Source organism: Rhinolophus sinicus, chromosome 3 (assembly GCF_057876585.1).
Source record: "Rhinolophus sinicus isolate RSI-liver-muscle chromosome 3, RSI-T2T, whole genome shotgun sequence".
NCBI classification, from domain to species: Eukaryota; Metazoa; Chordata; class Mammalia; order Chiroptera; family Rhinolophidae; genus Rhinolophus; species Rhinolophus sinicus.
This window is the reverse complement of record NC_142503.1, coordinates 90892469-90920437: the sequence shown is the minus strand read 5'-3', so window position 1 is coordinate 90920437 and position 27969 is coordinate 90892469. Positions and strand designations below refer to the sequence as shown.

Here is a 27969-nt window from a genome sequence, read left to right as displayed (position 1 = left end):
CCTTCTCTTTGCATCCCAGCGGGCTGTGCCCTTCATCACTAGCCTGCTTGCTCCCTCCAACTTTGCCCCTCATTCTTCCTCAGAGCCATCCCCAATTGCTCCCTGAGCCCAACTTACCAGACAGGGACAGGTATATGGCCCTGGGCCCAGGCAGCTGCCACCAACAGCACCACAGTCCAGATTGGAGGAGCCATGTGGGACCTCAAAGGAGGTTCTCAGAGACGGGAAGGCAGAGTGAGGAGCCCAGGCCACTTAGACACCACTGACCCTCCACTCTGGGCACACTTCCAAGGATGCCATGAAAACTGGACAGAGAACTGGAAATAAAATCTATGCGGGCTGAAATTTAAAATCCAGTAGTAGAGTTAAAAATCAAAATTGAGAGGAATGAAATGATAGCGAGAGAAGGAAAGCAAGAGAGAAAAACAAGAGAAAGAGACTAGAGAATCAGTCCAGGAAGTCTAACATTCAACGAAAAGAGTTCAAAAAAGAGAACACACACACACACACAAAAAATTACTTAAGAAAAACTACATAAGAAGAGTTCCCGGAACTGAAACATGAGTCTCTTGATTCAAAGGGGTCAAGTATGATGAATGCAAAGTGACCCATGAAAGGCATGTCATAAAATTTCAGAATATCAGGGGTGAAAGGAAGGTCCTAAACACTTTCAGACAGAAAAAAGCAGGTCATATTAAGGAACAGACATCAGCATGGCGTCGGACCTTTCAATAGCAACCATGGATTCTAAGAGGCAGCAGAACATTGCAGAATTCCAACAGAAAATAATTTCAAACCTAAAATTCTATATCTGGCAACAGTGGCAAAGGCAACTGGAAGGTCCAGTGAAGTGAGGTCTGAAATACTTATTGGCAAAGAATTGAAAAAGACAAGTCACAGGAAGAACTACAACCATCCAATAAACATTGGAAAAGATGCTCTACTTCACTAGAAATGCTGATCAAACGATCCCTGTTATACTGACAACAATTTAAAAGGTTGATGCCATTGAGTGTTGGCCAGGCTGCAGGTAGAAACACTCAAATACATTGTTGATAAGACTGTATGTTGGTGAAAACTTCTTAGAAGGTAATTTGACAATGACTATTAAACTTCCAAATGTGCATATCTTTGACCCAGCATTACCTTTCTTTCTAAAGTACTGCTTGATAATATGATACTGTCAGAGTTTATTCCTGACTTAAAAGAGGAAAAAAAAAAAAGGAATCCATAGATTCCAAAGGTGGAAAGAGCACCTAGAGATATATTAAATGAAAGAGGTGAGTCACAGGAAAAAAATTATAGGGTAATCCCATTTATGTAAACTCCCAGAACGAAGGTATGTGTTTACATACAAAATCAGGTCAAGGAGTAGAGATGGAACTAGCAGGACACAGCAAGCTGTTCACAGTGGTGACCTCTGGAAAGGGGTCGGGAGGGTTTTCATGTCTTCTGCCTATTGATGCATCCAGGCGTTCCTGTGTATAAATGTGGTTTGTCTTTGAGAGGTCTTTGAGGGGCCTGGTTGGGAGGAAGCCAGACTGAGGAGGGAGAGGAAGTTGAAGAATGGGATCCCAGGAAGAGGCAGGGACAATGTTTTAAAGCTGTCCGGCCACCTAAAGGAGTAGGTGCACAAATTGGGACAAAGTAGGATCTTTTCAAGATAAGAGAAATCTGAGCCTCTGTAAATGCTCATAGGAAGAGTGCAACAGCCAGAGAGATGAGAAAAGGGCTCCTGGGAAGGTGGGAGGGAAAAGTCTAAAATACAGACAACAGGAGGTACAAGCAGCTCTGTGAAGAGAATGGGGAGGGGGCTGTGCAGACACATGTTTCGTGGCTTCTGTTTCATCTGTAAAGTAGGAGGCAAATGGAGAAGGTTCTGGTCATAGGAAGCCCTCTCAGATGACCTTCACGCCAGTCCTGCCCACAGCCAGCTCATCCCCACCTTCCTGCTTGCTCTAATGCCAGCCCTGTATCCTCCATTGCACCCCATTCCACCTTTCAACACATTTTACAATGGCGTCAAGACTTCACTCCGACCTGCATTCCTCTGGTGGGCAGAGAGATCAGTGCTTGGTAGGGAGAGTGTGGAAGGAGTCCCTGACCCGGGTTACTGGTGACAGGAAGGGAAGGGAGCTGGTTAGGGAAGACTTCTGCAGGAAGTGACACCTGAGGGGCTTCGTCACAGACAGAGATGGTAATTAGGCAAAGAAGTTGGGAAGGTACATTCCAGGAAGAGGAAATGTTCCAAGCTTGGAGAGAGCAATGACACTTTTGAAGAATAGCTCTGTGTGTGTGTGTGTGTGTGTGTGTGTGTGTGTGTGTGTGTGTGTGTGTGTGTGACTGGGAGAAGGCAGGGGCCCTGCGTGGGAGACCTAGAATACCATAGATGTGAGGAGGCACCAAAAGGTTTTAAGCAGCAGGAGCGACTCGATCCTGGGGAGCTGGTTTGGACCAAAGAGGCTGGTTGGCGCTAGGGAGACAGAAGAGGAGGCTGTGGAGGGTAAGAGACGGGGTGTGGATGGATGTTAATGTCGAGGCTGCAGGAGTGGACCTGTGAGTGGATCAAGAGCTTTCCAGGAGCTGGGAACAGCAATGGTTGCGGACTAACCTAACCGAACGTCATGTCTTGTTCATAGCAAAGATACTGTCCTCAATGTCCGTGTGTGGGAACGAAGTCACCGCTGAGCCTGAGAGCATGGTGCTGACAGCCCCATGCGGTGTCCTGCCCAGTTCCTCATTCTGTCAGCAAACCCTTGGGGGCTGTTGGGAGCATCCAAATAGGGGGTCCCACCCCAGCCAGAGCAGCTCTTTTTACCAGTTTCATAGATGGCAATTCTATGTAAGACTGCAGTTGAAAGGGCAGTTTTGCTGTGTTAAAAAAACCCCGTTGACTCTCCTTGTACACACAGAGCTGTATCTAGGCTGGAGGGCTGGCCCACAGTGAGCTGAGCTATCGTGTGAGTCCAGATTTCCTGTTTTTTTTTTGTTTTTGGTTGTTTGTTTGTTTTTTCAGGAGGGTGCAGCTCCCCAGTGGCCAATACAGAGATTAGACCGGCAACCTTGGTGCTACCAGCACCACGCTGTAACCAACTGAGCTAACCAGCCACCTCAAACACCCCCTACTTTCAAATCTATGTCTAGGGTGCTGGGCAAGTGACAGTGAGGCCTGGGCAGGCCATTCTCCTGGGCTGTCAAGGAGGGGATGGCTCAGCCTAGCGCCAGGCGTCTCAGAGGGAATTCCGCAAGTCCCTTTGCAGCCAGCAGGAGTCTTCCTGCCCATCGAGTAACAACAGGGCCCATGCAGGGGTTACACCCAGGGAGAGAGGGATCCTGTGCCCCTTTACTTCAAAGCTGGTGATATAAAGGATGCCCATCCCAAACCCTGGTCTACCCCTCCTCCAGACCAGGTTGGCAGAGCAATCAATGAAAGGACCGAGGCAGGAAATGGTTAACCTGGGGAAGAGCAGCAGAAGCCAATTGATCCACAGCGCCTCCTGGTTGGGCAATCAGTCCTCTGAAAGCTGCTTTTCCTGACCTCCCTTTGGCGCCACAGAGCTAGACAGTCACAGCTTCCAACCTGCTTGGATGTGGGGGTTGGGAGCTCAAGGCAGGATAGGAAGGAATGGAGGGTGGTGGTGGAAGGGAACCATTGGGCTCTGCATTTTGGGGAGTCAGGAGAGGGCAAGGCCCCAGACAGTTTGTCATCCGACAAGACTGGCAGCTACAGGAATAAATATGAGATACCCTTGACTATGGAAGACCCCTGGGAATTACTCCAGAAAACTGGAATCAGTCCTGGCTTCACTGTGTGTCGTTGGGCACTTTGCATACCCTCTCTGGGCCTCAGTTTACTCATCTGTAATGTGGAGAGGAGAGACTTAATACAGCCAAAGTTTTTTAAAAATAAGAAATTACGTGTGGGTCACATCATTTTTTTTAATAATCAATTTTTAAAAGTCAAGAAGGGAGAGTATAAGCATTTGGGCATGACTCACATAAGTTGGGAACCCATACTGTTGCCTATTTTTCTGTTGCCAATAGTCTTTCATAATGTCACAGTTTTATGATGGAATTTTAGAAGTATTAGCCTTGACCAGCTGGAAACGAAATAGTTAACTTTCAGCTTAGATTCCAATGTCAAAGAGACCCCATTTAGCTAACTCAACTCCAGCAACAGTCACCTGCTGTGGTGAGACTTGTAGACAGTAGTTCCAGAAAAATCCTACGCAGCCTGTGAGCTAGGGTAAGTGCTTTTGGACAACCTAATGCTCAGACCCAGCGAGAGGATTTATGCCAGTAGTACCCAAGGCCAAAGGCTGCAGTCAAGGCAGGATCTGGGGCTGCAGGAGGTGGCTGAGCCGGCCCATAATGTTGGGAGTCTGAGTGGCAGATATCTTCTCCCTATCCAGGGAGGAAGTGGAAGCCTGAGGCAGAGGACGGAGTGGGAAGGAGTTGGTAGTGAGCGCTGGACATGCCTAATGCCTCTTTCCTCTCTCCTTTCTCTCCCTCTATTCTCCTCTCCCCAATGATCTGTGCTTCAGTTAGAAGAGGGACTCAGACTCAGAGAACCTGGCTTCGGGTGCTGGGCCTGCCTCTCAGTGTCTTATGAGCTGGGCAAACCCCATAATCTCTCTGGACTTCGGTTTCCTTCTCTGCAAAGTGGTGCTCCTCTGCCTTCCCTGCCTTCTTCGTGGGGTTAGGATGGCAAACGAGAGATGCCCAGGAAAGCACTTTATAAATCGCAAAGTACTCTACAAACAGAAGGCATCTCCATTAAACAATGATTGAACCCACCCACTCAACTGGACTTGCTGGCTGCTGTCCCACCAGGAAGTCAGAAGAGCTCCATTACTTAGCTATTGGAACTCAGTTTTAGTTACCCATCAGACAGACGAGGGTGATACCTGTTGTCCTTCTGTTTCATGGAGCTGTGGTGAGAATCACAGTAGATCATGTAGATGCCAGAGTTTAATGTGTTGTCAATCATAGTAATAATAGTACAGAAGAAAGTTCACGCTCCTGGCCTGCATTTGAAAAGCCTCTGAAATCTGGCAACGTCCTCCTTGCAGATCTGTGCCTCTGCATAGGGACTCTGGCCCTCGCCAGGGTCTTGACACCCCAGGCCTCTGGGTACCCCACATCTCAGCACTCAAGTCACATACCAAGCTGACTATGATTAAATCTTTTCGCCCCTGGGGACTGCCTGCTATGGGAGGACACTGGGCTATGAGTAGCATGACTATCATTTCACATTTCCTAGCATTTAGTGCCAAGGTACACAGTTGGCACTCCACAAATGCGGAATAAATGAATTATGTTTCAATGTTCTTAACATATTTGCCCATTACACCTAGCCCAGGTCATATAGCTCCGGTTCCATTAACTACTTTTGTTGTTGTTGTTTAATTGAAAGCAGTAAGAAGTCTGAAGAGAAGCTGAGTGTCAGTAGCGCTGAATTCTAGGGGGAAAAGAGCCAGGGGATGTGTAGGCAGTGACTCAGGCTAAAAAAGAGGTGGACAAGGCTTTGGGGTTATGAGTCCTACATCTCAAGTTCAGGTCCTAGCTGTCATTTATTATCTGGATTCCTTGGACTTGAGAACAAATATCTTAGCTTCAATTTCACCAGTAAGAAAGAGAGATTTCTTCCTTACTCGTTCAGAGCAGTGGGGCAAGAACCAGATGCCATATATGGAAACCATAATACGAATTTTTATTGTAATGTGCGAGGTCAGAACCCTAAGGGTTCTATTGCTTGCTGATTTCTCTAGCATTTCCTAATAGGGCCTGAAGGAGGCACTATAGCCCAGGAGCTGGGTTGGCCAGGGAGAAAATTCGCCTGTGGGCACACCCCTTCCCTGCCTCCTCCCACCACAGCTTCACCCCTCCCCATACACACGTGTAGTTGACAATTAGCCTCCAACCCCCACAACCTGCCCGTAATTTTTCCTGCTGCAGATGACAGGCAAAACATTCTCTCCCTTTTGCATATTTGCAGGGCGCAGGCTGACTTCTCTAAGTTTTGTGATATAAGTGGAAAGACTGATCACCACATACATGTTCATGGCCAGCATTGGGATCCCAATAGTTTTCTGACATCTTTTGCCCTTAGCACGGCTCTCTCTTGGGCACTGCTCTGCCCTTGGAAGCATTATTTCTGGGAAGGAATTTGAAGTTGGTTGTCAGAGTAAATGGTCAGATTAGAAGCAGGAGTGAAGGTTGAGTTAGTTTGTTCTGTGTCCCCTATCCCAGGGGAGCAGGGAACAGGTACGGATTACGTGGAGGAATAAGCAGAAGAGGAAAGGGGCGAGTGTTGAGGGAATTCCTGTTGCCTTGGCCTTGGGCAAGTTACTGTACTTCTTCATCTATAAAATGGGAATGACGGCAGTTACTTTCTCATAGAGCTGCATGAGGAATGAAGAAGAAGGTCATAGAAGTGAGCTCCCGAGAGAAGCAGTGGGCACAGGGCTCAATGAGTCAGCTGTCGGGGGAGGTGGCACGGCTGTGTACTGCCCCTTGTGCAAGTCGCAGGGTAGAGCACCAATGGTGACCATCCCTAGGCACGGAAAGAGGTCAGTTGGATTTCTAAGACGTTTGTGTGCTGACGTGGCAAAGGTGGTTCCTGGGAATGTGGCATTGGCTGAAGGGGTCACAGAGAAGAGGCAGAAAGAAGAAGCGTTGGCAGCTGCCTACTGAGGAATAGCCTTGAATGGAGCCACCTTATTGACCATTGTGGGTAGAGCCTGTGGCCTCAGGCCCAGTGGGTCAAGAGGTCAGACAAGCCATGGGAGGCAGCACGTAGGGCCTGACCCCCTCCACCTTTGGTTTCCCAGGCCTGCTGCCTGCTGCCCGGATGGGGTAAGAGCCAGGGAAGTGGGGGGCTCCCAGGAAAACAGAAAAGCCAAGAGCCATGTTGTGGTTTCAGTTCTTGCCAGTGAGATTGAAAAATACACAAAACTTGAATCCCATGAGAGCCAGGGGCCAGCCCCCATCCCATCTTCACGGCTCCCACCACCTTCATTGTCCAGGGGGCTCTTTCTGTCATGGAGACCCCATGAGACCTGGGGAGAATTCATGGTTTGCCACCTAAATTCTCCAGTCCATCCTGTCCCTGCTTGGTAGGTAAAAAAAGAAGTACTTTCCCTCCAGCTTGTCCTGGTATGACAGTTCTGCTGGGCACCGAGGTGAGTTCAGTGTCTCCCCAGCATGGCGCAGTCCCGAGTTTAAGCTGATCTCCTCTGAATTCTTCCTGTTTCAGGGCCCCAGGCTGGCCCTGTGACATCCTTAGATAAGAGTTGAGCTCTGAACAGTTCCTCTGGTCTCTGAGATGTCACCACTGGCCCTGGAGTGTCCGTGGAACAGGCTGGCACTGAGCTGAGTGCCCCTTGATGGGGGTTGGGAGTGGTGGTGTGGAAGGCGTGGCATGGGCAGTGGTGGTGAGCGAGGTGGTGGGTGTGTCTGGGGTGGGAGCACCTGGTCACCTGTCCCCTCTCCTGCAGGCCTCCCCTGTGTACAGCTTCAGCTTTCCTCGCAGGAAATTGGAGTAGATTCGGAAAAGTTTGCACAAAGTATCAACAGTGAATGTTCGGAGTGGAGCAGGAGAGGCTGTTGCAGCTGGAAGGGCGATGGCTTCCTTCTGCCAAGGAGAGAACAGAAGGTTACTGCTGTGCCAGGGACCCGAGAGGAAGATGGGGTTTGGAATAGAATTGGAGGGGGCATGAGGAAAGCCTCAGTATTTCTCGGCAGGACCCTTCTCCCATTTTACAGAAAGGGCAGAGTTTGAGGGAGGGTCTACTCCTACACACCTGGGCTCCCAGCGCCCGAAGTAGGGAAGTGAGGCTTCGCAGGCTGCTGATGGCTTTGTCCACATGCAGCTGCAGGGTCTCAGATGGCTGGGAGGAGTTGGCCAATAGGGCCTGGCCCTGCAGGATGGCTTCTGAGAGCAGGGCCAGGCCCTGCCAGACGTCCACAGCCTGCTGCTCAACCTAAAGGGAGCAGAGACTTGAAGTCATCCAGCCCAAGCCAGCCCCTTCCTCCCTCTCCACAGCCCCAAGCACCTAGCTGAGCAAACAGCAGGCATGCAATAAGATTTGTGGAATGAATGAATGAATGAACAAATGAACATATTCCATTCAGCCCTCATCTTTACTGCTCCTTTTCTGCTCTCTCTCTAGCATTCTCCCTCCCACCCTATCAGGCTCTCAAAATGAGACTCTCCAAGAAGAAGGAAAAAATGAACTCACCTCCATCCTCTTCCAGGCATAGAAGTTAACCTTGGTGTCTGGGACGGTGATATTCTCACTGAAGCTGCAACCTTCCCCACAGCCCATCTGAAATGCGCAACACTGTGAGTCAGGGTGCCCAAGAGCTCCTGGCCAGGCAGCCCATAGGCCATAGGTCCCAGCTTTGCCTCTTACCTAACTTACAGGTGTGGGTTAGAGGCTACCAGTTTTATCATTTTTACTGGGGGCTCTGGCTTCCCACCTCCACCCCTGAACCAAGTGCCAGGTTGGAAGGAATCCAGCTTCCTGGATCTCGGAGGAGACCCCTGGACCCCTGAGAGTGAGTTCTGTGGAATGTCCTAGGAAGGAGGCCTCACCGTGACATTTTCAGCCTCCTTGGCCTCCAGGATGTACCTCTCCAGGACTCGGCTGTCACAGATGAGGTGTTGGGGGGCGCCTCGAACGGGGAGGCCCAGAGGAAGCAGCAAGGACAGCAGGAGCAGCACGGCAGAACATTCTAAAAAAAAAGAGCCAGGCTGGGTGTGAGGCGGAGAGGGGAGGAGAAGGGTTGATTTGGAGGGGCAGGTTCACACTTGCCGCTCCTCGCTGGGGCCAGTCCTCCCTACCCCAACCTTCCAAGCGCTCAGGTTCTGCCTCCTTTGCCTTCATTCAATCGCTACCGTGCACACCCCACCCCCCAGCTACCGGCCGCACTTCTCGGGGCCAAACTTCAATCCTGTTGTGACAGAGGCTTTCCCTCTCGAAGATCCTGGTGGTTGCTCCAGCGCCCAGGTATCAACTACCTCCCCACCCGCCTAGCAGCCCTTCTTTTCCCTGAATCCCCAAACTTCGTCCCCGTCTCCAGGTCACATTCCGCCTTTCTCAGGGACTCCCCGAGACCGTGTCCCACGTGGAGGCTGCCCCACCCCCCCTTGCCCTTCCGGGGTCCTCGGCAAGTCGCGGGTCCTTGAACCCAGCCACCTCGGGGCCAACAGCCCTAGCGGTAAATCCCTTCTCAAACACCGCCCGGGGCGGGAACTCCCCGGCGGGAGAGCACTCACCGCGCACCTCCATCTCCGCGCCCTGCCCAGCCGCTCAGCGACCGGGGGCTCCCCCGGCGCCCTCGTCCCGAGCCCTCATCCCGGGAAGCTCAGCAGGGCAGGGCCACCCCACGGGCCGGAGGAGGGGGCTACCGTCCCGGAGCCGCCGAGTCGGGGGTCGGGCCCAGCGAGCGCAGGGCCAGGGTCCGGGAGTACGCGAGGTGACCAGCCGGCGTTGGCCCAGGGACTGCGGCTGCGGCCGGGGGTCGGGGCTGTTATCAGCATGTGTGCGTGCGTGTGCGGGGGTGGGGGAGCCGTGTGCGTGAGGGGTCGCCGGAGGGCGGCCAGAGGGTCAGAGCAGGGGGCAGGACGCCTGGGTCGCGGGCTCGCCGGGGCGGGAGCGGACCCGCGGTAGGCACGTGTGCAGGGACACCCGTCTGCCCGCCAGACCCCGGGTTGCGGAGGTGTAGCTGGCTGCACACTGGCAGGTTGGGCAGAACGCCTGCGCCTGGGAGAGGAGAGCCACTCTGAGAAAGGTTGGGGGCGCCCCGGTCTTGGGCGGGGGCTCAGAGCTGCCAGTGCCCGCGTTCCTGCGAAGCGGCGGTGTCTGAAAGCCAGTAAGGTGGCAAAGGCAAGTCAGTTGTCTTCCTTCTCACATGTTCTGTACTTGTTGTAGAACCAGTGTTGTTCACGCTGAGGAATTTGATGGGGGCGCACAGAGCAAGAAATGTGGGGGGTCTTCTCTCACCCCACACACTCCTCACTTTCTAGGACACTGAAATTGAACATTTACGGCACAAAGCACATGATATGCTGTGCAAGACACACATGCACTTTGACATCTGTTTCTTTGACCTGTGATATAGGCTAGCTTGCAAAGCAGAATTCTTACAAATTCTGGAATAGAGCTAACCCCCAGAGTGATGGCAGTTTGGATTTGCAGCTAAGCTTTTGTGGCTTCTAGAAAGCCCTGAGGCAGGGGGACAAGCTCCCCAGAGCAGGTGTGCAAGGCTGGCTGGCTCTCAAACCTCAGAAAGCAGCCTCAGCCTCTGAGCCTCAGTGTCCTTATCTGTCAAATGGGTGTGATGAAAATACCAGTCTCACCTCACACAGATTTCATAAGACAGCAAAGTCCTATAAATACAGGTGGTTATATATATTCCTTCACTCCCTACTCCATCCCATGATATTAGAGATATTTTATTCATGTGTTCAGTGCCTTCTTTGTGCAAGACACTTGACTACGCACTTTGCAGGACAAAAAGATGTGGAGATCTAGTTCCTGCCTCCTGGAGCTTGTAGTTTACTATAGAAATAAGATGGATACATCTTCGTGTGTGACAAAGACTGGAGTGCACAGAGATAAATTGTGAGAGTTTGGAAGAAGGAGAACTCCTCTATCTGGGGGATTCAAGGAAGCTTTGATGAGGGAGGTGGCAGTGAGCTTAGCTTGGAAGGGTGGGTAGGAGAGATGTGAGGTGGGTGTGGAAGGCCAATTCAGCAAGTGAAAGGAGGGTCAGGTGTGTTTGGGTGGAGGCTGCAGGGCAGGGAGAGGTGGAGATCAAGCCAGAGTGCTGGTGAGGGAGGGCTCAGGTTATGAGGGGCCTGGAATGGCACTCTGAGAAATTTGGGTTTTGTTTGCAGAGTGGGAAATGTTCATTCATTCAAGAAATATTTGTTTCTTCAAGAAATGAATATTCATTTCATATATATATATGTACATATACATATATATATATATATATATATATATATATATATATATATATACACACACACACACACACACATATGTGTATATATATACTCTTGGCCAGAACCTGGGGATAGAGCAGTGAATAAAACAGGCAAGAATGCCTGCTCGCCTGCTCGCCTGCTCTGGTAGAACCGATATTCTAGTGGAGAAGCAGCCCATAAACACAAAAACGAATAAAAATAGAGGGTCTCCGATGGCAAAGAGGACTGAGAACAGGCATGGAAGGGGACCAGGAGTGTTGGAAGAGTTTGCAATTTTATACCAGACAGGCAGGGATGCATGCTGAGAAGGTGACCTGAACGAAGCCCTGACTGAGGTGAGGGAGGGAGCCGTGGGGTGCGGGGGAGTGTGATCAAAGACATGTTCAGAAAGATGGATGGAGAGGCCGCTGTGTTTCTGGTAGAAAGTAATGAGGGCCTGACTGTCTCAGCCCCTACTCCCCTACCCTCTGCTCACCTCCAGCCTACTCTGGGCGCCCTCCCTGAACCTGGTATACGGATATAACGGTCTGCATGCCCCATTATGCCTTCTGGTCCTAGTTTCCCTCTCAGCACCAGGCAGGCTCCCAGCTCTTCTTGGCCCTCAGATCCTGGTTCTGCTCCCTTCCCAGATCCCAGCTGTGGAACAAGCACACACACACTCACGTCCACACACGTCCACACATGCGTTCTGTCCCGACCCCCCCACAGCCCCCAGGCTCTGCTCTCCCAGTTCTCTGACTCCTGCGTCACTGCCCTGACCTGACCATGACGAGGAGACCAGGGACAGATGGGGAGGAGTGTAGACACAGCCCAGGAGAGGGAGGAGGGAAGGAGCCTCTCTGTGATGTGGGACCTGCCCCTCCCTCCCCTCTGACAGCAACTTGTCAGAGGCTCCTAGGCCCCTACCTTAGAGAAAGGAAGGAAGATGGGCCATGAGCACAGCCCGTAGGTGCTAGGGCCTGCGGGTGCTGGCTCATTCTCTGTGGCTTTTGGAAAGAGCTATGATTGCAGCTTGGACAGAGGGTAGAGGAGAGGGTCTTGGTCCACCCCACACCCAATCTCTAAACTGTGTAATCCTGCTAAAGGGGCAGGGGCTAGTTTGGAGCCCAACTTCAACCCAGGTGCTCTTGGTTACTGCCCAGCAGTATCTGTCCTCATCAGGGGACCCTGAGCAGGAAGAAATCAGGAAGCTACGGTACCTGCAGCCCCCCCTCCAATGTCCACCACCCCCTGCCCAATGCCCCCTCCGTCTGCCTGCTTATATTCCTCTGACATGGTGTTGACCCAGTCCTAGCACCACTGCAGGGGGCCTCCTCATTGACTCCTCCAGTTAATTCCCAACTCGCTGCTAGATGAACTTTCCCATTGAATAGCCTCTTTTGAGTCACTCCCCTGAGCAGGAGCCTGCAATGGCTCCCTGTTGCCTCAGAACTAAAACCCTCTGTGTTCTGTCACCCACCTACCTCTCCAGCCTATTGTCCCACATTGCTCATTACCTCTCCCTCCATCACATGAGCTCAGTTAGATGGCTTGCAGCTTCCTGTCCTTTGCTCACTCTGTGCCTTCTCCCTGGGTCAGCCAGCCTCCCACACTCTCTCGCCTTTTCTTCAAAGCCCAAACCCAAGGATTACCTCCTCTATGAAACCTTCCCTGAGCCCTAGCAGGAAGTTGTCTCCTTCCTCTGTGCTGCCATTTTTACACATCTTACATGCCTCTCAACTGTCATGGTTGAGCACTGCACAAGTCCAGGGGGTGTCATTCATGTAGACTTTGGTGGGAATGGTACCCTCTGGAGTCATGTAGCACAGGTGCCCCATTAATCGGAGAAGAGAGCAAAGGACAGTGTTAACAGGTCTTGTTCACCTTGGTACCCACCAGGCACCCAGCACGTTTCCTGTTTATGGTCATCACTCGTGTCTGACTTCCATTATGTCCCCAAACACTTCAGCCAGAGATTGACCTAGAGGAGGGAAGTAATCCATCCATCTTCAGAGTGGTGCTTGCTGAAGCCATGCCTGGACAACCTAGCTCTGGCATCATGGGGACTTACAAGGCCTTCCTCTACTTCCTGAGCAGGCAGCCACTGAGGCAGGGTCTGAAAAGGGACAGTTGTTACCAGAGGATGGCGGGGGTGGAGGCAGGCTCTGTTCCATGGAGTCTTCCTGGCAGCCAATTCAGATTGAAAATCCAAGGAGAAGCAAATTTACAGCCCCCCTGAGCTGTCCCAGACCCCAGGCAGCACGAAGTCCCAGCTGCCTTGAGTCGGGCTGGGGATAAGGGGGGCCTCTGGGCCTCTCCTCCCTCCTTTCCAAGCAGTGGCTTCTTGGCTTGACTTGGGAGTTCAGCCAGTGGCCCAGAAGACCTTCTGTGCTAGGAAGTGAGGTGGCTGGGGATCTTGGAGGATGGGGTGGGGGAGCGCTTCCTGACCCTTGGGGAACTGGGAAGGGAGCAAGAATGCTGGAGAAGGGATTCCTGCTGGATAACCAAAGAAAAGTCCTGTGTAAAGGTCAATTTGGAGAAATTGAGGCAAGGCCTGTTTTCTTGGCTACCGAGTAGCCGGGAGAACCAAATCTAGGTTACTGTTCTCAGCAAGCAGCTCTGTGGCCAGGGGTCTAAAGGGGTTGTCCAGTAAACAGGGACAATAGGTTCATGGCCTGAGCTTTACCACTTAGTAGCACCTGACTTGGGCAAGTGACTTTACCTCTGAGCCTTGTTTCTGTAGAATGGGGGTGGTGAAAATGATTGTAATCGCTTCCCAGGGCTGTTGTGGGATTATATAATACCTGGTGTAGGGTGATCAATAAACGCTAGGTGTTGTTCCTACACTGCTTTATTGTCCCTGCGATTTGTCCTCACTTTGGAAGCCTGGAGACCAAACCCCCACCCTTTTCTTTGGCCTTCCTCCAGCATCTTCCATTGTTCCCTCTGGGGAGCTAGGCACAAGTTCGTGGCACCTTTTCTCTGGTATTGTAGCTGTCCCACTGAGCAGCTCACTGGAAGAAGTCATGAGAATAGTGGGGTGTGGACAGAAGTATCTCTGGGTGTACACATTGACTGCACTTTGGAGAAACTTGCCCCTGAACATAACTGAGCGAAACGGCATTATTATAGGAGTTGGAGGTGGGTTAAGACATGGATATCAAGACAAGTCTCAAATTTAGTTAATTCAAAGTCTGGGCCCAACCAGAGATTCCTTGCGCCATCAACGAGGGTCCCCAGAGAAGCCTAAAGACCTTGGACGGAATGAAGCCTTTGGGCCCATCCTAGACAAGCATTACAGGGCCACGTTCCTTGGTTACTTGTCTCTTGAACCCCCAAAAGGTTTGGTCTTGGAAGCAGGGCTCCCAGAGCAATAATACCTCCACCTTGAGCTCCAGAACCAGTCTAGATTTCTATGAAAAGTGTCAGCCCTCATTTCCAGCTCACAAGTATCACTGAATATTCCTAAGCGCCTTCCCTTATCACCCATCCTATATCAGAAGATGGAGCTGCTGAATTGGCCACAGTAACTTTCCTATCCAAACAAAAATAAAATGAGAAAGTCCTAACTGAAACAAAACACTACTGAAAATATCAACGGGAGTAATGTTTTTCTCCCACGAAACGTCTTTGCACGTGTACAATTGTGAATACAAAAGTTTCATTTTGTATTGGGGCTTGGGGACTTTTTAAGGACTTTGCAGGGACTCTACTGAGCAGCCCTATAGGCTCTTCCTATTTGAAGGAATAGAGACCAAGCGCTACCCAAGGGAAGTTTATAGTAGCCTTAAACATACTTAAACATCCAAATCTAGCAAATTATTTACCCAAATTGTCCATGGTTCACTGAGAACTGGCGGATAACAGGAGCCTATTGTTTGACACCATAGGCATTCCCCATCTGTATATATGAGCCCTTCTGCTCATGTCTTATTTCATGAACCTGCAAACAATGTTAGTACTTTCAGGAAAGCATATTTTTCTTGCAGTAAACAACATTCATAGACTAAGTTGGACGGGACCTAGGAGATGTGGTGAAGGGGAAGTTCCACCCTCCGCTTGCATATTTCCAGCGACGAGACATTTGATGTTCTCCAAGGGAGCAGAGGCTTGTTATGGAGTAGACAGCAAGCTGTCCTCATGTGCATCCATTCATTCACTTGCCACTCCGTTCCTTCGCTTGTCGGATATTTATTTGTTACTGGATTGGGCAATGAAATCACTTCTCTTTGAGGTTACCTCATCAGTTTGATAACTAACTCCCCTGATCACCCCACCTAGAAAACAGAAGAACAGACTTCGTTAAAAAATTAACTTTTTCTTATTACAAAAACAATATGTGGGGCCAGCCCGGTGACTCAAGTGGTTGGAGCGCCGTGCTCCTAACACTGTCGAAGGCCACCGGTTCGATTCCCACATGGGCCAGTGAGCTGCTCCCTCTACAGCTAAGATTGTGAACAAGGACTCTCCCTGGAGCTGGGCTGCGGTGAGCAGCCGGACGTTGGCGTGGGCTGCTGCGGGCTGCTGCGGGCTGCTGCGGGCTGCTGCGGGCTGCTGCGGGCTGCTGCGGGCTGATGAGTGCTGCCAGGAGCTGCTGGCAGCCAGCGTGAGTGGCCAGCAGCCTCATGAGCGGCCGGCAGCCGGAAGCCAGCGAGAGCTGCCGTGAGCTGCTGTGAGCAGCCAACCTACGACCAGCGACCAACTTCCTCAGCCGGGGGGAGCACAAGGCTCATAATACCAGCACGGGCCAGGGAGCTGTGTCCTACACAACTAGACTGAGAAACAACGGCTTGAACCAGAGTGGCGGGGGCGGGGGTAGGCGAAAGGGGGGAAAAAAACCAACAATATGTGATCATTGAAAAAGTAGAAAAGATGGCTAAACAAACAAAAAAACCCCATAAATTACAAAGCACCCATAATGCCATTTGGGAGACGGAGTCTTAAGTGGCCATTTTCACAGACTTCTTTCTTGGTGGAATAAGCTTTGCCTCACTCCAAATCTCTGTGCTGCTGGACATCTGTTCCCTAAGGAACTACATTCCACACATACTTCTAGTCCGACTTCTCCAAGGGTTCAAGGGTGTGTGGAACATACCATTTTTCCTCCAACTCTTGACCATGCACCAGGCACTCACCTGGCACATAATATGGGGACCTTCACAGGAGTATTACCAGCCTCTCCAAAACCAGTTCATGTGTCCTGAGGGCCTGTCTTCTTCCCTGCCAGGCAAGCCACAGAGCCTGACAGAACTAACTCAGCTTTGTGATTCTGACACACACAAATCACCTTCCTCCCCCCCTCCCATTCCCACTAAGAGCCCCCAAACCATTCCTTAGCAAAATGGCTCATATGAACAAGAGCAACACTTACCATTTATTGAGCCCTTACTAATGCCAAGACAGCTCCAAGCACCATGCAAATTATTAGTCTTTTAAGTCTATCTGTCCTGCTTCCTATTGGACGTTAGGGGACCAATGGTTTGCACCACTCCAGGAAGGCCTGGTGCCTAACACAAACCACTACAACTGATGGATGCTGAGCAATGGCTGATGAACAAATGTCTACACCTGCCTCCAAGATAAGCATTTGAATTCTGGCTTCTGAGGATGGTTTTGAAGTAGGAGGTTATTAGGCAGTCATTGTGGGCTCTTCAGCTGTTAAGTAAAAAGAAGTGAGGGGAACTGCATTTGGACATACCTTCTGCTGCCACCACTTTCCCATTTCTCAAGTTTTGATGGAAGACACTTCAGAGAGTCAGTAGATGGGGGGCTGGAGGGAGGGTGTTGGACAGAGGCTGTTCTCAACCTCTCTTCTGACTTCCCTACAGAAAGGATGGAGTTCCCTACCCCACGTACCACTCCTGGTCTCCAGTAGATGCAGGAGCCTTCCCTTCACCTCCTACCTGTCCCCACACTCAAGGGTGTGCCCCACACTCTCTTTTCCTTCAGTGGCAATGTCTAGGGGCTGTTCATGTAAACGTGCCACTTAGCAAACCGCCCTGGCAAGCTGTGAGAGAACATGGAGTAGAAACAACAAACAAATAGACTGGGAGACATAGCTGCCAAAACAAACGCAAAAGGGATGCCTGCCACCACCTCAGCTGGGGCCAGGCTAGGAGCACAGAGACAAGAACACATACGTGCAGGGAGACACATAGTTCCATCCAGATCCCTGACAGCTTCCCACTCTGTTACTGGGGGCTCCAGGGCAAGGGAGACTTGCAGTCAAGGCTGACAGGGGAATGGGGGGCAGTGGGTGTGTGATAGGAACATCTCCCATCTTGTCTCTGCAGTCTCCTGCTTTCTAGCCACGCTGGGTGACTCTCCAACCCCCAAACACGCCTTGCCTATTCATGAATCCCCTTAGTGTATACCAATCTCTCTGCCAGATATGCCCTTTCCCCTCTTTCTTGCCTGGCAAACTATTAATCCTCCAAAATCCAGGTCAAAGGTGAAATGATCTTAGACTCAGGAAGTTAGCCATTTCCTTCTCCACATTTCCATATCATGGCTACTATTACTTCTTATATAACATATCGTCCTCATTCACAAAAACTGTGTACCACCTTCCCAATTAAATGGTGAGCTCCGTGAAGGCAGGGGCCATTTTATACTCATCTTTGTATCCCCAGGGCCCAACCCAGGCCTTGGCGTACAATAGGTACGCAGCACGTTTAGTTATTTGAATGAAGCATTAGTCGTTCAGTAAGGAGTGTGCTTCTTGAGTTGCTGGCAGTCACTCACCCAGTACCAAAGTCCCTCATCAATAGGAATACTCAAGCCAGGAGGGATTTTGGATAAATAAGGCTGATTTTCAGAACCCAAACCAAACTGCCTTCAAGCAAACTAGAGCAAAATTCTGTTACTAACCTTTAAATCAGACTTGCAAAATTGTGACCTCGACCAAAGTAAAAAACACAATTTACCTCATAACTAGTACACGTGTGTGTGTGTGTATATATATATATATATATATATATATATATATATATATATATATATATATATATCGTGTTTCCCCGAAAATAAGACCTAACCGGAAAATAAGCCCTAGCATGCTTTTTCAGAATGACATCTCCTGAACATAAGCACTAATGCATCTTTTGGAGCAAACCTTAATATAAGACCTGGTCTTATTTTCAGGGAAACACTACATATATATATATGTATATATATATCGTGTGTATATATATATATGGTAATGTTGGCATTTTTTCAGTTATCAATGGGTGGATATACCATTTAAGTTAAACTTTTTATACTTGCTTTTTAAAAGCCTAAATTGATTTCAAGACACACAAATGGGTCAACATCCACTTTGACAAACATGACTCTAGCTTGATAAACACGAGAAATCAGATCCTTCTACAAATACCTCAGAAAGATTTATTATCTGTATGCCCACTAATTCAGAGTGGGGTTTCCTTTTCCACTAGAGCAGCCCAACCAGAAGGGTCTGAAGGGATCTGGACCATAGCTGCTTAGAACAATTTGGGCCCTGCAGGACCAGGAAGCAAACGAAGCTGTGTGTCAGTCCCTACCACAGAGCCTGATACAAAGGAGGCCCCAGTCTTTGCTTCTGCTTCCCTCGTCCTTAAACCCTCACCTTTCCTGTGATTGGAAACTGCCACCAGAACTTGACTTCTGAGCATACACCTATCCCAGCTGCACTCAGCAGGTGAGTGTACATCTTATTCATCCGGCCTGCCTCTGAGAGGGTAAGAAATTTTAAAGCAAACATTGGGTTGTCAGGCTTCTGCATTATACTAAAGTTTGTTTTATGTTACACTGTCCATAGTACAATCTATGCGCTGTGAAGGCAGGAAATACTTGGGTTCCCTTCCTGCACCTAAATACTTGTCAAGTTTCCTACTCTCCTTTCCAGGTATGCACAGACTTTACACAGGGGAGAGGCAGTGGAAGTGGGGTGGCGGGGCACTAACACAACTTGATACTTTTTATTGTCTAGGACAATGGTTACAGACCACAAAGATTCAGGAAGACCCTCTGCTTGGGTCCAATAAGAGATATACTCCCCCTCTCAATTCAGTCCTTTGGGCTATGAGGCGACAGGCTTTTTCTTAAGTGGGTCTGGTAGGAGGTCCACGACAGTACTCAGTACAAGGAGAGTCACATCTCTGCCTAGCTGTGTGGGGGAGGGTGGACAAAGTAAGCCAGTCTCATTTCTGTTACTTGGGTGTGACCCTGAAGACGCGAATGTGGATAGCAGAGTTGTTGCGGATGCGGGTCAGTGGTTCTCGCGTATCAGTCTCTGGTTCCAGCTCATCAACAAGCTCCACTGTGGAGGTATTGGCAGCCACCTGCAAGGACCCGAAGCTACCTGCCTGCAGCTGTAGGGCAATGTTGATGGCGCGGTTGATGGCCAGGCCCAAGCCATGAATGTAGATCTCAGTGCATGCGTTCTGACCCCGTGTCCCTCCATCCAGCAGCTTTTGGCAGCGAGCCAGCTGGGCCTTAAAGTCAGTCTTCATGTTGACATAAATGTCATTGGGCCTCCGGGGCAGGCGGTGAGGCAGTCGCTTCCGAAGAGTGTACTCCACGGGATCCAGCTCAGCCTCTACAGCCCCGCGGGGCTCTCGGTTTTCGGCCATGTAGCGTGCCCTAGCACGAGAAAGGGCGAGATCAACGGGGGTGACAAGGGACTTCATTTCCTTCCTACCCATTTCCTGCCCAAAGGGTGTAGCCAGGAAGGGGTGCACTTGACGTCCCTCTTCCCTTCCAGCCTCAATCCCCGCCCACTCACCTCAAGCTCCCACATCTCCCCCACCCCCAGTTCTTATTCATTCATCGCGTCACCCCAACTTCAGGCCCCTCCACCACCCCTTCCCTGGCTCTTCCGCGCCTACTCTCTCCGGTCCACCGTGGCCTCCACGCGCACGCGGCCCGCTCCCCTGCCCGGCCGCTCAAGCGTTGCGCTGACTGGCCCGAATAGAGGGCGTTGTCCGCGACCTTCGGGCCCCAGGAAGGGAAGAGAAGGGGCGCGCAACAAGAATGCCCGGTCGCAGGCGGCCCCGGACTCCTGAAAGGACTGTAGAGTGCGCACGCGCGCCGGGCCCTCCGCCAGGCCCACACGGTGCACGAATCGCCTCTCGGCCTCCGTTCTCCCCGCCCCTTTCCAGAGCGATTGCACAATCGCGCGAGGTCTTTGAGTAACGCGAGGCTTCCGGGGGCGATGGAATCTACAACGTGTACGCCTCGGAGGCGGAGACAAGTACCAAGTCAAAGTGGGGGAGGATCTAGGAGGAGGGTCAGCTTTCCTAGGCCAGTCCAAGTTCCTGGCCCGCGGAGGGGTCCTGTGGGATGGGGGTGGTGTGGTGTGGGGGGGCGTGGAGGTGAAGCGGCTATTCTAGGGGCGTGGAAGATTTGGGCGACGGTCTTGTAAAGATAGCAGGGAGGGCGGCGAGTTCAGGACAACGTGATCGCGAAGGACCCTGAAGGCAAGTCCGGACTCCCGCGTCCATCGCAGTTCCTCTGGTCGGAGGAGGCGTGGCATTGTTGGCAGAGCTGACCTCATGCCCAAGGTCCCTGTGGCCCAAAGACGGAGGTGGGCATCGAGTGGCGAGGTCTGGCCCTCGGCGGAGGACAGCATCCTGGGACTCCCCTGCAGTTCACGGAGAGCTGTCCCTCTCCCCCCACTGCCTCTTGCCTGATTGACCCCAGGCCTGCCCTTGGGGACCCAAGCTGTGAGACCCGGTTTCATTGTTCCCTGGGGGTACACTGACTTACCCACACGCCTGAACTACCACTCACCACTTCTCCAGCTGTGGCCAGCCACCCGGGAGCGGGCAGGTGCGCCCCCTAGCGGGCAGGGCAAGGCGGCGCAGGGGTCGGGGGAAGGAGGGTCGTGGCTCCTTAAGGCCAGGTTTCCTCTGCCTGGGGAGGGGCTTCTCTACCTAGATTGGTGTCGCTTCTGGAGACTTCTCTTCAGAAATGCGTTAGCCCTGCATTGGGGACCTCATACTACTCTCCGCTTGACTTTTACCCATCACTCAAATGGGGATAATTCCTGTCTTGTCCTGGAGTTGTGAGGCATAATCTATATAACCTTGTAAACTGGAAGCCTACACATGAGTTGGTATTTTTATGGCCCTCAGACCCCTCTCTAGATACCTAGGGTGCAGTCTATAACCTCATACGACTGGCGGTTAGAAAGAGGTCAGGTTCCTGAGAATTTAAATCCCATAGTTCTTTTAGCTTCAGATTCTTTCATTAACCACAAGTTTGGGGGCATATAGCTGGGGCTAGGCGAAAGGCTGGCTACAACCCTATACTGCCTGAGAAGTGACATCTCAGCTGAGTTTTTCTTAAAGTTTTTATTATTATTATTATTATTATTATTATTATTATTATTGGGGAATGTTGGGGAACAGTATGTTTTTTCAGGGCCCATCAGTTCCAAGTCAAGTTGTCCTTCAGTCTAGTTGTGGAGGGCGCAGCTCAGCTCCAAGTCCAGTCGCTGTTTTCAATGTTTAGTTACAGGGGGGTGCAGCCCACCATCCCATGTGGGAATTGAACGGGCAACCTTGTTAAGAGCTCGCACTCTAACCAACTGTGCAAACCGGCCACTCCTCAGCTGAGTTTTAATGGATAAACTGGAGTCCTTCAGGGAACCAAAGAGTATTCTGGAAACACTGAATAGTATATTTACAAGAAGGGAAGCATAATCTAAGCTTCCACCTCAAGGAACTAGAAAAAGAAGAGTCAACTGAAGCCAAACCAAGAAAATGGGAGGAAATAATAAAAAGCAAAAAAATCAATGAAATTGAACATAGAAAAACAACAAAGAAACTCAAAGCAAAGGCTGGTTCTTTGAAAAGATAGATAAAATTGATTTAGCAAGACTGGCAAAAAAGAGAGAACAAGAGAAAGAAGATTCAAATTATGATTATCAGAAATGAAGGGATGGCACTAAAGAGCCCGTACACTAAAAAATACTAAGAGAATAATACAGACAACTCTACATACATTAATTTGACAACTTAGATAAAACAGACCAATTCCTAGAAAACCACAACCAAACCCAAGATGAAATAGATAATCTGAATAGTCCTGTAACTATTAAAGTAAATAATAGCTTTTTAAAAACCTTTAGAAAAATATCTAGGTCAGATGGCTTCACTGGTGAATTCTACCAGATGGAGAAATAACACAAATGCTACACAATCTTTTCCAGAAAACAGTAGGAAGGAATGTTTTCCAACCAATTTTACGAGGTCAAACCCAAAGACAATACAAAAGAAAACTACAGATGTTAGCAAATTTAATCCAGCAACATAGTAGACACTCTTTACCAACAGTTTCACTTTCCACGGTTTTAATTAAGTGGTCAACTGTAGTATGAAAATATTACATGGAACATTTCAGAAATAATTCATAAGTTTTAAATTGCGCGCCACTATGAATAGTGTGATGAAATCTTGCCTTCCTGTTCTGTCCCTTGAGGGATGTGAATCATCCCTTTGTCCAGTGTATCCACACTATATACACTACCCACCCACTAGTTACTTAGTAGCCATCTTGATTATCAGATTAGCTGTCAAGGACTGCAGTGCTTGTGTTGAGGTAACTCTTATTTTACTCAATGGCTCCAAAGGGCAAGAGCAGTGATGCTGGCAATTCAGATATGCCAAAGAGAAGCTGTAAAGTGCTTCCTTCAAGTGAAAAAGTATGTATGTATAGGAAAACCATAGTATATACAGGGTTCAATAATAGCCGTAGTTTCGGGTATCACTGGGGGTGTTGGAATGTATCCCCGGAGATAAGTGGGGAATACTGTACATAAAAATAATTATACACCATGACTAAATAGAGCTGATTTCAAAGATTGTTCAATATAAGAAAGCCAATCAGTATTATCTACCATATTAACAGTCTAAAGAAAATTCACATGATCATATCAAACTGATACAGAAAAACTAACATAATTTAGCACCCTTTTATGATAAAAACTCTAAGCAGGGCCAGCCTGGTGGCTCAGGCGGTTAGAGCTCCATGCTCCTAACTCCGAAGGCTGCAGGTTCGATTCCCACATGGGCCAGTGGGCTCTCAACCACAAGGTTGCTGGTTCAATTCCTCGAGTCCCGCAAGGGATAGTGGGCTCTGCCCCCTGCAACTAAGATTGAACACGGCACCTTGAGCTGAGCTGCCGCTGAGCTCCTGGATGGCTCAGTTGGTGGGAGCGCATCCTCTCAACCACAAGGTTGCCGGTTCAACTCCCGCAAGGGATGGTGGGCTGTGCCCCCTGCAACTAGCAACAGCAACTGGACCTGGAGCTGAGCTGCGCCCTCCACAACTAAGATTGAAAGGACAACAACTTGACTTGGAAAATAAAAGTCCTGGAAGTACACACTGTTCCCCAATAAAGTCCTGTTCCTCTTCCCCAATAAAATCTTAAAAATTAAAAAAAATAAAAAGACTCTAAGCAAAAAAAGAATAGAAGGAACATCTTCAACCTGATAAAGAGCATCTACAAAAAACCTGCAGCTACCATTATACTTAATGATAAAAGACTGGCTACCTTGCTTTAAAAATCAGGAATAAGGCAAGAATGTCTTCTCTCACCAACCACTCTGGAAGTCCCAGACAGAGCAATAAGGCAAGAAAAAGATACAGATTGTATTTCTATATTCTGGCAATAAACAATTGGATATGAATTTAAAATACAATACCATTTATAATCACCCGAGATGGGGGGAGGTGGGAGAAATATTTACGTATAAGTCTAATAAAACACGCACAAAATCTACATGCTGAAAACTACAAAACACTGATGAAAGAAATCAAAGAAGATCTAAGTAAATACAAAGATACACAATGTCTATGTATTAGAAGATTCAACATAGTAAAGATACCAATTCTCTCCTAATCTCTAGCTTTAATGCAATTCCTATGAAAAGCCCAGCAAGAATTTTTTCAAATACAAACAAGCTTATTGTAAAATTTATATGGAAAAGCAAGAAAAGTTAAAGCAATTTCGAAAAAAAAAATTATATCACCTGATTTTAACTTACTGTATAAATACAATATTAAGACAGTGTGGTAACTGCCAAGGGATAGACACAAAAATCAGTAAAACGGAAAGGAGGACCCAGAAATAGATTCATACAAGTACAGTCAGCTGATTTTTGACAATGATGCAAAAGCAGTTGAATGGGGAAAGAACAAGTCTTTTCAGCAAGTGGTGTTAAAGCAAGTGGACAAATAGGCAACTAAACCTCAACCCTATGCAAAAAATCAACATAAAAATGGATGGTAAATCTAAACATAAAATGTAAAACTATAAAACTTTTAGAGGAAAACATCTTTATGACATAGGGTCAAGTGAAGTGTTCTTAGATACAACCTCAAATGCACAATCCATTAGAGAAAAAAATTGATAAATTGTACTTCATCAAAATTAAAAACCTTTACTCTGTGAAAAACCACATTAATAGGATGAAAAAAAGCCACAAACTAGGAGAAAATGTTTACAAATCATGTATCTGACAAAGAGCTTGTATCCAGAATATATAAAAAAACTCTCTAAACTCAAGAGTTAGAAAACAAACCCAGTTAGAAAATGGGAAAAAGTCTTGAACAGACACTTTAGCAAAGAGGGTATAAGTATGGCAAATAAGCACATAAGATGCTCAGTATTCTTAGCCATTACAAATGCAAATTAAAACCATGACAACCACTACACACCTATTAGAATATCCAAAATAAAAAATCTTGACAATAACACGTGCTGACAAGAGTGCAGAGAAACTGCATGTCTCATACACTGCTGTACAACTAACTGTTAAATGGTACAGCCACTCTGGAAAAGTTGGGCAGTTTCTTCTAATACTAAAAATATACTCACCATATGACCCAACAAGAACACTCCTAGGCATTTAAAACCTGTACACACATGTCCATAGCAGTTTTATTTATTGATAAAAGTGAACTGGTATCTTAAAATGCTTACCCAATACCAGTTCACTTTTAACATTATAATAGCCTAAACTGGAAACAACCCAGGTGTCTTTCAGCAGGTGAATGGTTAAACAAACTATGATACATCCACACCATGGAATACTATTCAGCAATGAAGGTGGGATCAAGCAGCCCTGTTAGATGGAATACTGGTGACATCATAGAATACTGTGCTAAGCAGCTCAGTTTTGTGTGGAAGGCAAACAATATGAGCAAGATAGTGTGACCAGTGGAGGGAATGTACAGGATTTGGTGGACCCCCAAGGAAGAACAGCCAATATGACCTTGGGGGATCCAAGGTTTTCTAAAGGAAGCAATGGCTAAGCTGAGATAGGAATGCGTAGCAGTGGGGCTCATATCCTGTGTAGCCCCTCCTGCTACAATGGTGAGGTTTAGGACTATGCCGTGGGACGTAGGGGAGAAGAGGAGGAACAGCTTGTGAGGTAGGAGGAAACCCAGGATGGAAGCCAGGTGAAGAAAGCAGTTCCTGGAGGAGGGAGTGGTGTCATGCTGCTCAGAGGCCACACAGGATAACGGCCGGTGGCTTTAGCAATGTGGCGGTCATTGGTGACCTGACAAGCAGTTACATTTGGTCGACCACCAAAGAACTTGGCACATGGCAGAAACTAATTCTTAATGAAATACATTAATTTTAAGGTCCATTTTGTCTAATAATTAACTATAAGCACAGTTTATGAACTATCATTCCATTACTCAGGTTGTGTGTCTTTTCATGATGTCTAAAATGTTTTCCATACTTTGACATCCAGATAAATGTAAAGGTTCACAATTTAGGTGGGTGAACCAAGCTCTGTAACAAACTGATTTGACACTAAAGATGGTCCTTATCTTTTCGCATTTCATTGAAGGCAAACACCGCAGAGGAATCTGCCATTAAGAAAAAAGGCAGAGCTTGGCTGTTTAGTCTTGAGACCTCCCTCTCATCTAGATTTATCATCTAACCAAATTTTTTAGTTCTAAAGCTTCTAAATTTAAAACAACACAGACCAAGACATTTTACAGCATAGCACCTGAATAAACAAAAATATTTTACGTCCAAGTGATTTGTTTCTAATTTTTTTCTTTAATCCTGTATGAGAGATTCAGTCTGATATCATAGTTTCCTTTCTCACAGAGGGCATTTATGCGGTTCATTTCCAGTGTCAGCAGCAGCAGGGTACCCACTTTACAGTTGGGGAACATTACTTGCCCAGGGTCACAAGCTGGACACATGAAACCATGGGTTATCACTATTAATTTTCTACCCTCTCCTTGATTCAGTGCATCTAGTGGGTGCTACTTTCAGAACAAAAACATTTTCATGGTAGCATTCTAGGCCCTCAACTGAGTTTCACTTCACTTCTCATCCAACTAGCAATCCAGATCGTCTTCCATCAGCCTGGATTGTTACTATTCTCAAAGGGGTGCCCACTTTTCCTAAATCTATCCAAATCCTGCCCTTCCTTCCAGCTCAGCACAAACCTCAGTCCCCAACATTTTCCAATCCACAGAGGTCCCCTCCCCCATTGTCCCTGCACCATTTCTCCACCGTAATTTACAATCTCATATTCGCCAATTAATAAGTAAAACATGCTAAGACCGCACTCATTCAGAAGTTAGACTACTGGTAATTTCAACTACCCAGAATACAATCTAGCGAAGTTAAAACAACAAAAACAACAAAAGCTTTTAAGTAAGAAAAAACAGCTGTCATAAATTTATGAGCTTTAATTTAGGAGAATTCTGACCCAAGATTACATTCTGTTGATACATTTTCATACAGTGTTAACAATCTGAATATTGTGGACCCTGTGGAACCACAAGCCCCTATTAGCTAACATTTATGGAGTGCTCGTCCTGTGCCAAGCACTGTGTTAAGTGTTTTACCATACAAGCCAGAGAGGAGAGCGATTAATGAATTTGCCCAAGGACACTGTTGGTAATGGAAAGAAGCACAGAAGCCATTGCTTTAAACAATTGCATTTTGCAGCTTGTGAGCAAGCAGCTTGACTGACAACACTGAGGCAGGAATCAAGACTGCAAGAAAGTCAGCAGAACTGAAACAAACCGACACTAAAACTACGAGTGCTTAGAAGCCTGGGGGATACTCCCGTGCCGGAACAAAGGGCTTTGCTTGTAGTAGCTCCTAAGGTTCGCACTCTGTTATGGCACAACACAGGGGACTCAAGTTCCTAGACTGAACTTAACTTTCCCTGTCTTGAGGATTATTTTGTATTTCATAACAGTTCTTTTAGGATGCTGGGTAGCAGAGTACACATTCTGGAATGACCTCCAAGGAAAATAGTGGAAACACACAAAAACTTTTTCATTCGAAAAGGTTCAGGGATTCAGAAAATTCCTGAAAACCTGTTTTAAACAAAGGAGGTGTCAATCGAAGTCTTACATTTGCATAGCAGTTAATCGCTTTTCAAAGTCTTTCACATTCACCCATTTTACTGCTTTTAGCGCTCCAGGGAGTGGAGTGAGGGCCAGCCAGGTACGGGGCAGAGGACAGCATTAACTCCTTACTATACGAGAAAGCTTCAACTCTTCCTCAGTGGCGGAGCCAGGTAAAACTCTAGGTCTCACCAGTCAACGCGGCCTGGGGCTGTTTCTAAATCATTAGGTTCCTCATTTATTGTATATATCCCAGGACGTCTGATAAACACACCTCAAGATCGTTTATAGTCTCTCAATACAGGCGGGCTTCCTGGAGGAAGCCGTCTGACCGGGAAAGGCCGGTGATGCCACTAGCGGCGGCCCCGTCGCGATGGTCGAGCGTCACGTGCCGGTGGATAGCCGCGGAGTACAACGGGGACCCCCCCCAATCTGCCCGCAGCAGCCCCCGCGTCACGTGACGAGCCGGGCTCCCGGGTCACGTGCCGGGGGGGGGGTCGGAGGCGGCGGGCGTCCGGGCCGCGCCGGCGGGGCACGCGGGGAGCGCGCGAGGCCGTGCGGGTCCGAGCGGGCGGGAGCCGCGGAGGGAGGAGGCGGCGGCGGCGGAGGGGGCGGCC

The 27969-nt window shown here is 48.6% G+C and overlaps 3 protein-coding genes across 4 annotated transcripts in view; all 3 read right to left on the bottom strand.

The window, feature by feature from the left end:
- ZAN (zonadhesin) overlaps nt 1-1798 on the bottom strand; it is a 35986-nt gene extending 34188 nt beyond the window's left edge. Inside the window, 1 exon segment of the mRNA XM_074329191.2 lies at nt 151-1798. Within this exon segment, the coding sequence (XP_074185292.2) occupies nt 151-194 (44 nt within the window). The 5' untranslated portion in view covers nt 195-1798.
- Nucleotides 1798-11271, bottom strand: EPO (erythropoietin). The gene is given in 5 exon segments (XM_074329190.2): nt 1798-7636; nt 7806-7985; nt 8244-8330; nt 8600-8749; nt 8751-11271. Coding segments are annotated over 5 exon segments (717 nt in total). The 5' UTR covers nt 8892-11271; the 3' UTR covers nt 1798-7477.
- A 7635-nt stretch (nt 11272-18906) lies between these two features.
- Nucleotides 18907-27857, bottom strand: POP7 (POP7 ribonuclease P/MRP subunit). Of its 2 annotated transcripts, none has more exons than XM_074328353.2 (2): nt 27627-27857; nt 18907-19600 (listed from the first exon to the last, which is right to left on the bottom strand). In XM_074328353.2, the coding sequence occupies exon 2, from the start codon at nt 19588-19590 to the stop codon at nt 19168-19170; it is 423 nt and encodes a 140-aa protein (XP_074184454.1). In that variant the 5' UTR covers nt 19591-19600; nt 27627-27857; the 3' UTR covers nt 18907-19167. The 2 variants fall into 2 exon arrangements, with proteins under 2 accessions (XP_074184454.1, XP_019608239.1); XM_019752680.3 differs by lacking the exon at nt 27627-27857 and adding an exon at nt 19846-20087.
- Between the last annotated feature and the right edge of the window lie 112 nt (nt 27858-27969).